Source organism: Accipiter gentilis, chromosome 17 (genome assembly GCF_929443795.1).
Source record: "Accipiter gentilis chromosome 17, bAccGen1.1, whole genome shotgun sequence".
In the NCBI taxonomy this organism is placed as follows: Eukaryota; Metazoa; Chordata; class Aves; order Accipitriformes; family Accipitridae; genus Astur; species Astur gentilis.
Window position 1 is genome coordinate 9,365,763 of NC_064896.1, and position 15,813 is coordinate 9,381,575.

Consider the following 15,813-nt stretch of genomic DNA (forward strand, 5'->3'; position numbering starts at 1 on the left):
GAAAAGACCTTCAAGATCATTGAGTCCAACCATAAACCTAACACTGCCAAGTCCACCACTAAACTATGTCCCTAAGCACCACGTCTACTTGTCTTTTAAATACCTCAAGGGATGGTGACTCAAGCACTTCCCTGGGCAGCCTGTTCCAATGCTTGATAACCCTTTCAGTAAAGAAATTTTTCCTAATATCCAATCTAAACCTCCCCTTGGCACAATATTTCCTCTTGTCCTATCACCATCCACCTGACAGAAGAGACTGACACCCACCTCGCTACAACCTCCTTTCAGGTAGTTGTAGAGAGCGGTAAGGTCTCCCCTCAGCCTCCTTTTCGCCAGGCTAAACAACCCCAGTTCCCTCAGCTGCTCCTCATAAGACTTGTGCTCCAGGCCCCTCACCAACTCGGTTGCCCTTCTCTGGACACGCTCCAACACCTCAATGTCTTTCCTGTAGTGAGGGGCCCAAAACTGAACACAGTACTCAAGGTCCGGCCGCACCAGTGCCGAGTACAGGAGGACAATCATCTCCCTGCTCCTGCTGGCCACACTATTTCTGATACAAGCCAGGATGCCGTTGGCCGCCTTGGCCACCCGGGCACACTGCTGGCTCGTATTCAGCCGGCTGTCAACCAGCATCCCCAGGTCTTTTTCCACCAGGCAGCTTTCCAGCCACTCTTCCCCAAGCCCGTAGCGCTGCATGGGGTTGCTGTGACCCACGTGCAGGACCCGGCACTTGGCCTTGTTGAACCTCATACAATTGGCCTCGGCCCATCGATCCAGCCTGTCCAGATCCCTCTGTAGAGCCTGCCTACCCTCCACCAGATCAAGCCTCCCTCCCAACTTGGTGTCACCTGCAAACTTACTGAGGGTGCACTCGATCCCCTCATCCAGATCACTGTTAGAGATATTAAACAGAACTGGCCCCAATACTGAGCCCTGGGGAACACCACTTGTGACCAGCCACCAACTGGTATTAACTCCATTCACCACAATTCTTTGGGCCTGCCCATCCAGCCAGTTTTTACCCAGTGAAGAGTACACCTATCGAAAACATTAGCAGCCAGTTTCTCCAGGAGAATGCTGTGGGCGATCGTGTCAAAGCCTTTACTAAAGTCCAGGTAAACAACATCCACAGCCTTTCCCTCATCCACTAAGCAGGTCATCTTGTCATAAAAGAAGATGAGGTTAGTCAAGCAGGACCTGCCTTTCATAAACCCATTCTTTCATCCAGTTAAAATTTCCTTATATGCTACTGTGCCAGGATGCTCAAAGCTTCGCTGTTTTGGTTTTTTTTTTATGTCAACAGTCCATTTTCTATTCACCTGCTATTTTTCCTAGGAACTTAAATTCTTATTGGACAAACAGTGAACTGTCAGGCTCATAATATTACACACAGGAGGAAAACAAACATATGAATTTCAAGTGCATGTGCATGTTGTGCAGACTACTTAGGAGGCTGTTTTATTGGATGTTATTTTTGCTGACTTTATTAAACACTTAAGAGACAAAGACATTTTTTGTTTAGAATTTCTCTTCCACCCACCTACACACTTAGGTAAGGACTGGGAAAGCTTCAGTCACACAGTTGAATCACCTGGAAAGCACTTCTAGTAAAACAAGAAAGACCAGACTTGACAGCGCTCTTATTTCTAAGATTTGAAATACAAATCTTCAGACCTAATTCATGTCACAATAATGGGTATAAAACTCCATAATCTGTCCTTGTATTTCAAACCTTTGAAATGGACTTGTGATATCCCTTCCCTTTCTATACTGAAAAGGATTACAAGCACCTGGGAGCCACAAGCACTGAATATAGTAGCAAACAAAAAGGCTTACAACTACAGTTCCTGCTGTTGGGATCCAAGGTATAATGAGCAGCACAGCCACACCTAAATCCATTTGGTATGGCAAGGCACAAGTGACCACAATGGCCATTATTTTGCACACAATCATTCAAGCCATCCTGACGTGAAGAATGGAAGACCAATATATCCATCACAAAATCCAGATGGCCCTGAATAAGTGTCCTGTTCTTCCCACTGGTCTTGTCTGCTCTTTCTATACTGTGAAGATTCCAGTCTGTCCAGTAGATGTAGTCACTGTATTGGGTTAATCCAAATGGATGAGGTAGATCATCTGCTATGATTTCTCGTTCTTGTCCTGCAAAAATAAGGATAATCAGCTAAAGGACAATCCACAAGTTATGAAATGAAGATTGTGACTGTCATCAAGAAAAGGTTTTTTCTTCCCTTTTTAAAATAAAACCTCATTTCCCAAGTCAGCGTCATGGGATTCATTATTAAGCAGTATCTGCTCAAGAGGTAACCTAAACACTTGCATTCAGAAACCTTATCCTGATACCCTTTTGCCTATAGAGCCATTTCAATCTGTGCCAGGGTATTGCCATTTAAATAAATACTACTCTGTATGTCTCATGCTTATCATCCCAAACAGATATTGGAAAACATATTCAAGAATACTATCAGCTCCAGGAATCACTTAGGCCAATAAAAACCCCAACTAATATGCATGAAGGCAATGACATACAACAAACTTGAGCTTCACAGAGAAACAGCTATTAGAAATTATGGTGTTTCACTCAACAAACACGAATCTTTTGCAGTGCAATTTAATGTACAGCTACCCCAAGAGATTAGGAAACCATTTGTTTGGCAGAAATCCCAATATTCCCACATTCAGTGGCTCAGTTAGCAAATTTCACAACAGATTTAACACCTTCTAGAGCACTGGATGGCCTCTGCCAGAGATGAAATACTAAAGTAGATAAAGTCTTACTGTAAATCACCTTCCTAAATATTTTCAAGAATAAACCTCTATGAATCTCTGCCACTTTACATCAAATGAAGATGTAGCCTTCATCAGCATCATCTCCTCCTGCCTCAAATAAACGTCCGATGCTAGATTCTACAGAACAGCTTGTTTTTCTTCCCCTGCCCTACTTTCCATCATGCCCTCTCCCATTTGGCCAAGATTAGAGAAGGAATGAAAAACCCAAAAACTAGAACATGAAGCCACTTTCCTATAAACCACCAGAACTAAATATAGAGGCAACCTCCCCAATTACTTTTAGGCATCTAAAGTGTCCAGGTTAGGGGCACAGATATCCTGCACACAGGCAGGTACTTTTTAGAGCAATTCTGGTTCACAGTGATGAATTCAGGGGATAGGCTCTTTTGAAGGAAGCAGATAAGCTGTCTAATTGAATTTTGATAGTCGGTAGAGGGAGGAAAATCTGCTGAAAGAGTGATTTTTTCCTGTTGGGTAATGTTTATAATGCCCAAGATTAAGCTAGGACAGCATTCATCCATCCATCCATCCACTTAAGAGTGCTTTATTCATTGCTGGTGGGGCAGATGTTTCTATCAGCAACACTCATTCAGATTTCTCCTGGCAAGAAGAGCACTGCATAACGTAGGCCAAGTCTAATAACATTTCTTTGACCAATGAGCCCACTTGCTAGAAGTCTACCTGAGTCTTATCATACAACATTGTTAGCTTTAGTGGTCAGCCTTCTGCTTTCTCACCACAAATAAATGTTGACAGTAGGTTCAGCTTTAGAACCAGTTTAATTTACCAGAGATTATTTCAATCTTGTGTTTCTTCTCAATGTCACAATCAGTTTCTGGTTCAAGCTTGCCTCCAGCTATTTTGTTTCTCTAAGTATAATGCAGTAGCTTAGTAACAGCTTTGATAGATTGTGCACTGTGGATGGAAAAAAACCAACTCTAGATAAAGAAACAATCTTACTGCAATTTTTAAACAGTAACATCCATTCAGCAATTGTCATCCCAAAGCAAAAAATACAAGAAATGCAAAATCAGTGATAGCCTCGGAATCAAAAACTGCATTGCTCTCTCTGTTTTCCTGAGCTTAGATTTTCTATACTCTGAAGATACGCACACACAACACCTTAAAAAAAATTAATCTCACTCTGATGGTACCTTTTCACAGATTAAAAAAAAAAAAAAAAAAAGAAAAAAGATTTGCAGTGAAATTATATATGTTATCAGTCAGAGCATTGCTGTAATAATCCTGTATAAGCTTGCTTAAATAATGTATGTTCTGCCATATAAACTTTAATTTTTACATTGGAATCCCAGAGGTATTAATTACCATCTCACAAAGGTCTCTCCTTGAAAATGGAACAGGGATAGGATGTCAGGTCAGGAACTTCTGGATTCCATTTCTGATCCTGTCACTGATTCACTGTGTGGCATTTGGAAACTTATATAAACTCTGTTTTCTCAAAAAGGAATTAATTTCTGCCGCAGCTAAAACCTTGAAGACCATTTAATATTTACAAAACATCTGGACAATACAAAAGCTCTATAACAGCTGCAGAAAACAAAACTCCCTTCTTTTATCCAGTTAGTTATCATGTCAATATCAATGTCAAAGTTTAGTAGATCTTCGCACACCCCTTGTATGTATAAATGAAATTCTAATGGAAGACATGAAAATGTGTGAAGTTGTGTACAAAACTTGTTATGATACGCTGCAGAAGTAGCTGCACAACCTTCCAGATGGCAGGAAATGGAAGCAGTATTTTGGTTTTGAGCTAATAAATAGTCTGAAGCTGGAAACAAGAGATAATACTTCAACAGAAAATTAGCATCCAGACTCAAAAGTCAGGGGTGGTTTACAGTGAACCTATAAGTTGTCCTCACTTTGAGAAACTGAGGTCATCTCTGCTTTGGTAAAACACAGGCAGTTTCATATCAATACCAAGAAATGGTATCGTATGTCACCATCATTATAAATCATCATATAGTTATTAATTTAGGAAGCTTTTTTTTTATCTCATGAAACATTTAACTCTCCATTTCCTCTTATAAGAAAAATACACAGATTTAATACCAATTATATTATTCCAATTTCATATTATTCAATTACTTTACTACGGTCAGTGCATATTTCTGTACTGGCTGGTGTAACATAACACTAGATTACCTAGCATATTTGATGACTCAATCATGCTTGTGTCTAAGTCAGTCCAATATAGCCTTTGGTCTGCATAATCAATAGTGAGGTCATTGGCACGACCCACTTTATCCACCAAAGTGATGCTGTTTGTTCCGTCCATATATGCCCGAACAATCCTAGGTTTACCTCCCCATTCAGTCCAGTACATGTATCTGCAATGAGAAGTGGAACAAAAAGACTACATCAGCTAGGTAAGATTGTGTTTAGCTGCATGCTTTCATTTTTAAAAATTTATTTTCAGTTCTTTAAAAAAACAAAAAGGAATAACCCATGTGGTTATGTGCAGTATTACAGTACTCCTTTTTTTAGACAAAGGCAGAAAAATATGATTGACAATTCTTAATTTTTCATTGTAACCCACACGGTTGTGGAGCATTTATCGTCTTTTCAAAGACTGAAGAAATGGAGCTATATAAACTGCCAATTAACTTGTCACGTACAAGATACGTACACAAAGCTTTGAAAAACACCACCATCCCTTACCCTTTGGTAGGATCAAGAGCCAGAGACCTTGGGTTGTCCAAGTCCTTCCACACAAGCACCTGCCTATACTGTCCATCCAGGCGGGCTACTTCAATGCGATTGGTTCCAGTATCTGCCCAGTAGAGATTCTTTCCCATCCAGTCTACAGCCATTCCCTCAGGATAATCTAGCCCAAACTCAATCACATGTTCAACAGAGCTCCCATTCATGAAAGCTCGGCTTATGGTCTGGAAAACAATTTTGTAAAAATATTATGGCATTTACAGATACCCCACTGAAATAAAAAGGAATAATTATTATGAAGTTTAGTGTACAAAAAGAAATTAGTAAGAAAAATCAGCCCATGTTACATTTTTAAAAATAAATTTCTGTTGTCAAAAAAGATATAGGAATTCACAGGATAAAACCCCCTGAATCTTCAGAAAGCTAGTGGTTTCTGATGTGCAGTCAAAGACATCTTAAAAGGATATGATTTTCAGAAAGCACTGTGTATCTGCAGATTCTTCTTTGCCCCTTCTCCCTCTCTTCTGTTTGCACACAAAAAGTGAGGGGTTTTTGATTACTTAATTCACTGTAAAGTTTTAAGTCTCAGAAACACATCTCAATTCAGAGAAATCTGAATTAAATTGTTACTCACGATCAGTCACCTGAAGCAAGTTTGCTGATCCCATCTACATTTTAGTTACGCACACTCAACAAAACAAGTCATAGGGCAAGGACTGCGTACATATAAATATGCCACTCCCAACAAGGAGTTGCAGTGAAACAACCCCCAGGTAAATAATTGGTAACTTCCAGGACCAATGTACAATTACCCACCTCTGTTATCAACACTAAGCAATCATTCTACAAGCCTGCTAATATTTCAGCTATTAATTTCTTAATAATTTGAGAAATGAATGTATCAGGGTGTCCTGGTCTCAGCTGGGATAGTTAATTGTCTTCCTAGTAGCTGGTACAGTGCTATGTTTCAAGTTCAGTATAAGAAGAATGTTAGGGGTTAAACCATGACACAGGGTTAAGAGACATTTTATATTTTTAAAGGTAAATGTCAAAACCAGAAATCATGTAGTATTTTTACAGGTATAACCTACATCTCAGAAGAAGTATAATCCCTTTTTGAAAATGAGTCCTCATACAACCAGAGGCAGGAGGATATCAGGGAAGTGGTGGTCACCAAAGGAAAGGGAGACGGCTATGGGCTCTGAAGTTACACTACCTGCTACTAAGCTGCAGGAGGTGGGGGGACAGGGGGAATGAAAACCCAGACGTGCCAAAACATATGCTGATATGTATGTGAAAATACAGTATGCTGGATAATTCAGCAGGCCACAAACAAGTAAAATGTTTTCTAGTTCTGCATAGAATGAGACTGGGATCTATGCACTGATGCAGCTGAAGTAATGTATTTTCCACTACAGATGGTTAAGACGACCGTAGCTCCAGCTCTCCACATGCTTGCGTGAGGTTTATTTAGTAACTGTGTCTGCAGTACACTAATTTATTACATTCTCACTGTTCCTGAAGGAAAGGTATCCACACCACAAGCAGCACTGTTAACGCTGAAGCACAATCCTCATTAGTCTTCACAGAGAGAGTATGGAAACTACACGTGCCCTGCAGTCACTAAAAGTGAGCTTTTCCCTATTATGACTTAGGCACATTGGCAAGAAAACTTTGATTGCTCTTGGAAGACCTATTAAGAGGCTAAACAGAGGAATTCAGTTCCAATGAAGTGAACCTGTCATTTTTCACCATTACTTAATTCACTTCAAAAAGCAAAGTAACACTGATGAACAGCACACTCTCACTTTAGCATGCACCTGGATGTGAACCAAACACATCACAGGAAATGTCAAACTGCTGGGGAACACACTGAGATAGAACTGGGCGCAGGCGGGGGCTTAACAGTGTGGAGGGGACTGGACAAGTTCCCTGGCCTTTTCTGTGCCAAGCTGGAGCCACAGACTAACAGCAACCAATCCAAAGTTCACTTGCCAAATGTTAATATTGAGTAAGATTGCCTTCCAAGTCAAAACTGGAAGAGGATAGAAAGCTTGGAGGGTTGCCAAGCTCAATGTTGAAATTACTATGTGACATGAAAACAGCTTTTCTACAATAGATACATATATGGATGCAACACATGCAGCATCCAAGACTTAGGCATTCGGTATGAGCAGACACCACTTTGGATTTTTATTTGATGCTGAAGATGCCTATCATCCAACTGTGCATTCAACAATGCAACTGTCTTCATCTCCAAGAGTCTCCTTGGATGCAATTCAATGACACCATTAGCAACTGCAGGACGGATCATGTAACAGAGACCTTTGTTAGATCAAAGTATCTATTCTGTGGCTTTATATTCAGGGAATTCACACATCAGTAATACCTTCAAACTAACATCAGTCCAATAGATTCTGTTATCAGAGACATCAAAATCCAGAGCAGATGCTTCCTTGACTCCAGTAAGAGGAATAGCAACATCATTATTATTGGTTTCAAGGGAAATCCTATGAATTGCTGCTCTGCTTGTGAAAACTAAGAAGGCTTCAGGAATGATGCAAGTCTTCATGTCACTCAGCAGCTCAAGGCCAATTGGACAGGCACACCTTGTCTCCTGGGGTGTAAAGAAACACAGATGGCTGCAACCTCCGTTGTTCTCTGCACATGAATTAGTTCCTTAAAAAAAACCAAAACAAAACAGATATTGGTGCATTGTGGATGTAGGGGGGAAGGAGGAGGGGGCGAGGCTGAGCAGAAACATAGTGTAATTATAATTTTTCAAAATAAGTTAACACTATGGGTTGTCAACAGGGAATTCTAAAAAAACATTCAAAACTGTTTCTTTCCCTCTACCCAAGGGTTAGGAAGTCGGTCCTATCCCTCTTATAGTACAAATAACAGCTACAAAATATGTCTTTATAGTTTTCCCAAAGATTAAATTCCTTCATTTAAGGCAGGTAATTACATACATGTTCTGCTTGGTTATTTTTGGCCAAGTATCCCATCTTTGTATCTCTTTGAAATCATCAGTTTTACAAATGTTCAATGATACAAAATGGTGAGAAGAGCTCGATAACTGCAGTTCTTTTCCAGCTGTTTAATTTAAAGCTGAGAAGATTCAATAGCAGAAGCAGCTCCAACAAGATCATCACAATCTCACACCTATTTTTTCATGTGAACGACCATGGCCAGATGGGGAGGGAATGTGGAGGGGGAAGTAAGGACCAAAAGATAAATGAGTGCCTTTCTCCATCTGCTGGAACCAAGAATTTAGGTATTTAAAGACTGTAACCACAAAAAAAAATCTCCAGCATCTGTCTCAACCAGGTTTCTTTTAATTTTCCCTTTTTAGAACATACATATTTCAGACTGATGCCATAACTTGCAGCTTGAGGACTTGATTATCTTTCAAGTAAAGCTTCCTGAAAGGCTGGAAATCCATGTACTGGCAGGTTGTAATTTGACAACCTACTTTATATGATTCTGTTGCAACTGTGCTCAGTAATTTTAATAGCTGACCAACAAATCCGTTTACTGGTATGCCCAGACTCCAAAGTCCGAGGTAGTAGACACATCTGTGGTGAACACGCACCTCTCATGAGTTGCTACTGAAGACAGGAGGTCCTGTGACATACTCCTCTGCAGAATGCTAGCAGAGGACCTAAAACACTGGCTGCACCTTTCAGCAGATGCAGTGTAAGAGCACGAAGCTCCAGCTGCTGAATCCATGCTATGGGCAAGATTTAATTGTTAAGATTTAGCTACGATTTAGGTGTTAAGTGCCACGTGCCTTGAGGCAACGTTGTAATGGCCTCTAACTCTGCCTGTACCACCCAACACAGTAAAAAGCATTCTGCTACCTGAACATCACTAGGACTTTGTACTGGAAGAAAAGAACAACAGAAAATGGAGCAATTCTGTGACCCCCAGAAGTAATGATTCCTGTAGATTGGAGGCAGGAATAAAATTCTCCTCACAAAAAATTTCAAAGAGTGTAGTGGAAGCTGTAGAAGATTTATATCAAATGTCACTAAAAACTGGAAGCCCATACTTCCTTTGCAACACTATATTTTCACAACATTACAAACAATAGGTGCAGTTTTCCTTTAAAATGATTCAAACATGAGACCACAGTTATTCTCATTACAAGCAATCACCAGTTGCTTAATGAAAGCAAGCACATCTAGGAACTACTATAGATCCATCCTATGATTGCTCATGCTTACCAAACACTTTGGTAACACTTGTTGCTTTAAGACCCATTAAATCTGGCAGCTGATCAATAATGATGTCTCTGCTAGCCTTTATCTTGTGAACTCTTTCAATGCTTCGTCTCTGCCAGTCAGTCCAGTAGATGTAATCTCCCAGCAGCGTGAACCCAAATATATGTGGAAGCTTATCTTCTAGGAGGGTTTTCCTCATTGTTCCATCAATGTTTATGACCTATGGGATGCATGGGAAAAAAGGAAAAAATAATCTGCTTTAATGTGGGTACAACTGAAATGCCATTATCAATCATATTTTGACAAGTCCTCTATTTTTGCACAAGAACCCCTTGAAATTCACAGCGTGCTTCTTTCAAAAGAATGTACCTCTAGGTTTGTTGAAAGATAAATATATTGGAATGACAAGTCTGAAAGTGGCTTATCTCACCCCTTCTCCCCTGAAAACCCTAAGCAACATGAATTTAACTTGCATCAGTTCAAACCTGCAAAGACCACAGCAAAGGGAGTGGTTTTGGGGATGGGAGTGACGTTCAGGAGATTTTTGGTCTTCATTCACGTCCTCGTCTCACTACTGAACTCTCTCCCCAGAAACAAGGGGTTGCTGAAGTGATATTCAGCACTCAATCATGGAAAACAGAGGCCATCAGAATTCTTTCAGGGCACAACAAGGCCATGTAGAATCTGCACTTCCTGGAATTTCATTTTTTCACTATAAAAGAATTAAGTTTTTCTCACTCTTGTGTTAAGCAAGATCTTTTAAGATGTAGAATAAGTATTGACTTACGTAAACTCGTATTCCTAAACCTGCAGAGAAACCAGAATAGTATTGGAGATGGGATAAGCGCCACAGATATATATACACTATTGGTTTATTATTTCATAAGCAATTACTACAATGATCTCATGCTACTCCACTTTGCTTGGCCTAAGGAAAGAGATTCATATAGTCTGACCCTAATCAAGAATCATTGAGCAAGGTAGGAAATTAAAATGTCCACACACAATTTCCCATACCACATGCCTAAAGTCACCCCCACCTACTACACAAACTGCAATAATCTTTTCAATCATCCAGACATCTCTTACCCATGGCAAAGAGTGTATATTTTTAAGACTCAGGCAAAATATTCATCTGACAAATCCCCAGATTATTCCCCATCCTACTTCTTGCAATTGGTAGCTGCAATATAACTGCAATATTTTTAAGGTGCTACTTGAAAATTTATACTGTAAGCAGCATCAAGTTCAGTATCATATTAAAACAAAAACAAAAGACGACAACTTAAGACAATTTATTTTTCAATGTGATTCAATCAAATTTCCATTTGTTGCTAGAAACGTTTCAAAAGTGGACAACTGCTGTGCTTTAATTTAGGCTACTGTGACCTGTGATAGGGGTTTTAAATACTCTCCTCTTTACTATTATTTAGAAATTATTTGTTTATTCAGACTCAAAATACTAAACCTGTACCTTGTAGGTGATTAAGCTGCCTTCACTGTACAATGCTTCTATTTTCTTGTGATTTAAAGACAGCTATGGTCATTTCAATATTGCGTTCCCTGACTTTTACATTCCTAAATGTTCAAGCAATATTTATTTATTATTAAAGAATGTCTAAAACTTAAATGCAATGTAATATTAAAGCATTATATGCCTAACAATATTGTGGGCAGTCAAAATCAACCATCGGGAGGAAATAGTTAGTGACCTACTACGCCATCTGGACACTCACAAGTCTATGGGACCAGATGGATCCATCCAAGAGTACTGAGGGAGCTGGCAGAGGAGCTTGCCAAGCCAATCTCCACCATTTATCAGCAATCCTGGTCAACAGGGGAGGTCCCAGATGACTGGAGGCTTGCCAGTGTGATGCCCATTTACCATTTACAAGAAGGGTTGGAGGGAGGATCCTGGGAACTACAGGCCTGTAAGCCTGACCTCAGTACCAGGAAAGATTATGGAACGGTTCATCTTGAGTGCGCTCACATGGCATGTGCAGGACAAACAGGGGATCAGGCCCAGCCAGCATGGGTTCATGAAAGGCAGGACCTGCTTGACCAACCCGCCTAGTGGATGAGGGAAAGGCTGTGGATGTTGTTTACCTGGACTTTAGTAAAGGCTTTTGACACTGTCTCTCATGGCATACTCCTTGACAAGCTGGCAGCTCATGGCTTAAACAAGTGTATTCTTCACTGGGTAAAAAACTGGCTGGACAGACAAGCCCAGAGGGTGGTGGTGAATGGAGTTAAATCCAATTGGTGGTGGGTCACAAGTGGTGTTTCTCAGGGCTCAGTATTGGGGCCAGTTCTGTTTAATATCTCTAACAGTGATCTGGATGAGGGGATCGAGTGCACCCTCAGTAAGTTTGCAGGTGACACCAAGTTGGGAGGGAGGCTTGATCTGGTGGAGGGTAGGCAGGCTCTACAGAGGGATCTGGACAGGCTGGATCGATGGGCCGAGGCCAATTGTATGAGGTTCAACAAGGCCAAGTGCCGGGTCCTGCACGTGGGTCACAGCAACCCCATGCAGCGCTACGGGCTTGGGGAAGAGTGGCTGGAAAGCTGCCTGGCAGAAAAAGACCTGGGGATGCTGGCTGACAGCCAGCTGAATATGAGCCAGCAGTATGCCCAGGTGGCCAAGACGACCAATGGTATCCTGGCCTGTATCAGAAATAGTGTGGCCAGCAGGAGCAGGGAGGTGATTGTCCTCCTGTACTCGGCACTGGTGCGGCCGGACCTTGAGTACTGTGTTCAGTTTTGGGCCCCTCACTACAGGAAAGACATTGAGGTGTTGGAGCGTGTCCAGAGAAGGGCAACCGAGTTGGTGAGGGGCCTGGAGCACAAGTCTTATGAGGAGCAGCTGAGGGAACTGGGGTTGTTTAGCCTGGAGAAAAGGAGGCTGAGGGGAGACTTTATCGCTCTCTACAACTACCTGAAAGGAGGCTGTAGCGAGGTGGGTGTCAGTCTCTTCTGTCAGGTGGATGGTGATAGGACAAGAGAAAATATTGCGCCAAGGGGAGGTTTAGATTGGATATTAGGAAAAATTTCTTTACCGAAAGGGTTATCAAGCATTGGAACAGGCTGCCCAGGGAAGTGCTTGAGTCACCATCCCTGGAGGTATTCAAAAAGCATGTAGACAAGGCACTTCAGGACATGGTTTAGTAGGCATGGTTGATGGTTGGACTCAATGATCTTGAAGGTCTTTTCCAACCTAAATGATTCAGTTTTACCACAATTTCATACAGATATAATAAAACAGTAAGTTGTAAGACTTTGTCCATACATGGTAAGCACCTACGATTTCTTTTTTTAAGATGACCAATGACAATCATCACAACTTACTAAATTAGCATGTGAATTTCAGTACGTTCACGCACACCCATGAGAGATATTCAAATAAATAAAAAATGAAATCTCTACTTTGAAATCTTATAATACTTTAGAAATTTGCGAAAACAACATGCATTATTACTGTGACACAGTTAATTTCGGCACAACATCTCCCCTTTAGAGGAACACAAATAAGATGTAGTCACCAATTTTACTACAGGAATTTTACCTGAAAAAAACCTTTCAAATCCTAGCACACTGAATTGGGTTTGTGTGGCAAGGTTTTCGTAGCAGGGGAGCTACAGGGGTGGCTTCTGTGAGAAGCTGCTGGAAGCTTCCCCTGTGTCCAACAGAGCCAATGCCAGCCAGCTCCAAGATGGATCCGCTGCTGGCCAAGGCCGAGCCCATCAGCCATAGTGGTAGTGCCTCTGGGAGAATGTATTTAAGAAGGGGAAAAAAGTCACTGCCTAACAGAAACTGCAGCTGGACAGAGGATTGAAAACATGTGAGAGAAACAACCCTGCAGACACTAAGGTCAGTGAAGAAGGAGGGGGAGGAGATGTTCCAGGTGCCAGAGCAGAGATTCCCCTGCAGCCCATGGTGGGGAAGACCCTGGTGAGGCAGGCTGTCCCCCTGCAGCTCAGGGAGGTCCACAGTGGAGCAGATATCCACCTGCAGCCCAGGGAGGACCCCACGCCAGAGCAGGTGGGTGCCCAAAGGAGGCTGTGACCCTGTGGGAAGCCCGTGCTGGAGCAGGCTCCTGGCAGGACCCATGGAGAGAGGAGCCCATGCTGGAGCAGTTCGCAAAGAACTGTCTCCTGTGGGAGGGACCCTACGCTGGAGCAGGGGAAGAATGAGGAGTCTTGCCCCTGAGGAGGAAGGAGCGGCAGAGACAATGTGTGATGAACTGACCCCAACCCCCATTCCCCATCCTCCTGTGCCGCTGGGGGGGAGAAGGTGGAGAAAATCAGTAGTGAAGTTGAGCTGGGAAGAAGGGAGGGGTGGGGGGAAGGTGTTTCAAGATTTGGGTTTATTTCTTATTATCCTAGTCTGATTTGATTGGTAATAAATTAATTTTCCCCAAATTGAGTCTGTTTTGCCAATGACGTTAATCGGTGAGTGATCTCTCCCTGTCCTTATCGTGACCCACGAGCCTTTCATTGTATTTTCTCTCTCCTGTCCAGCTGAGGAGGGAGATTAATAGAGTGGCTTTGGTGGGCACCTGGCATCCAGCTAGGGTCAACTCACCACACACATGGGACATGCACTACATCTTCCAGGCACCACCAGCCTAGCAGCAGAGATGCGCAGTCAACTACTGCATCCTATATTTACCTATGCTGTACGCAAAAATCATCACTATAACACAGTCTATCTTGCAACACTAGAGTGCAGGTGTCTTAAACCACAAACAACTTCACAAGAACTTTAAGACTATCTAGTATCTTATGTGAAATTGAACACATGCTACAAGGTAAACTTCTGGATTCCTTCCATGCAAAAAGCCTCCTGCTGGAGACAGTTAAAAATAACACTGTCATTCCTGAAAACTAAGTTTCAGGGGAGTTTTGTGTCAGCCCATCAACCTCCGATTCTTTTACTACTTGATGAAGTACCAGAGACTGAAGATTAATGTCTTTTTATTTTGTTAAACTAAATAGAGTATATTGGGGGGGAAAAAAAGACGACTGTATCTGTGGTTAAAAGCCAAATGGTTCTGCAATTATCTCATTACATCATGTCCAGACAAACCCCAAATGCTCACGTATTTAAAACAGTATCAATCCCACAGGCAATATTGCAGGTTCAAAAGTTCATCATGCTTAATCAGGTGCTGGAGCCAAACTGGTACCACACTAAGTAAACGAGACACCATTTCCTTTACAACAATGCATCAGCAGGATGGTGATCAAACTACCACATTTCCAACTACTTTTACAGACATGGACAGTAAAAGTATAATTCAAACACTAGAGCTGCTGACTAAAATATACCAGACAAAGACTGGGTCCAAGGATGCAGGAACACACATTATTTAAATCCATGAGCACCTCTGGATGTTGCAGATGAACTTCATGAGGTTCATGAAGTTCAACAAGGCCACGTGCAAGGTCCTGCACCTGGGTCCGGGCAATCCCAAGCACAAATACAGGCTGGGCAATGAGTGGATTGAGCAGCCCTGCCGAGAAGGACTTGGGGATACTGGTGGACAAAAAATTGGACATGAGCTGTCAAATGTGCACTTGCAGCTCAGAAAGCCAATCACATCCTGGGCTGCATAAGAAGCAGTGTGGCTGGCAGTCAAGGGAAGCAATTCTCCCCTCTACACTGCTTTTGTGAGACTCTACCTGCAGTACTGCATCCAGCTCTAGAGTTCCCAGTACAAGACAGACATGGACCTGTTAGAGTGAGTCCAGAGAAGGGCCACAAAAATGATCTGAGGGCTGGAAGACTTCTGCTATGAAGAAAGGCTGAGAGTTGGGATTGTTCAGCCTGGAGAAGAGAAGGCTCTGGGAAGACCTTATTGCAGTATTCCTACATTATATGGCTGTTCAAGCATAGTGGGAATGGAGATCCAAAAGGTGGAATCAGATAGCAATAAAATACTTAATGACTTATATTTTGGCTAAGTCGATGGAATAAATGTTTGCTCTCTGCCTCTGAAACAGCCCTCCCCAGAATCCTGTGGGCAGAACACCTTGGCTTGCATGCAGAAGGGCAGCTCTGACTTGGAGGATTTTTCTGTGCCATGGGCAATCAAGCC

The 15,813-nt window shown here is 42.0% G+C and overlaps 1 protein-coding gene across 3 annotated transcripts in view; it reads right to left on the reverse strand.

Moving 5' to 3' along the window:
* LRP5 (LDL receptor related protein 5) overlaps window positions 1-15,813 on the reverse strand; it is a 178,420-nt gene that overhangs the window by 36,636 nt on the left and 125,971 nt on the right. For all 3 annotated transcript variants that reach the window (XM_049820573.1, XM_049820572.1, XM_049820574.1), the window contains 5 exons: window positions 9,720-9,936; window positions 7,880-8,169; window positions 5,488-5,714; window positions 4,972-5,156; window positions 1,837-2,160 (listed from right to left, as the gene is read on the reverse strand). In XM_049820573.1, the coding sequence (XP_049676530.1) occupies window positions 1,837-2,160; window positions 4,972-5,156; window positions 5,488-5,714; window positions 7,880-8,169; window positions 9,720-9,936 (1,243 nt within the window). The remainder of the gene's footprint in view (window positions 1-1,836; window positions 2,161-4,971; window positions 5,157-5,487; window positions 5,715-7,879; window positions 8,170-9,719; window positions 9,937-15,813) is intronic.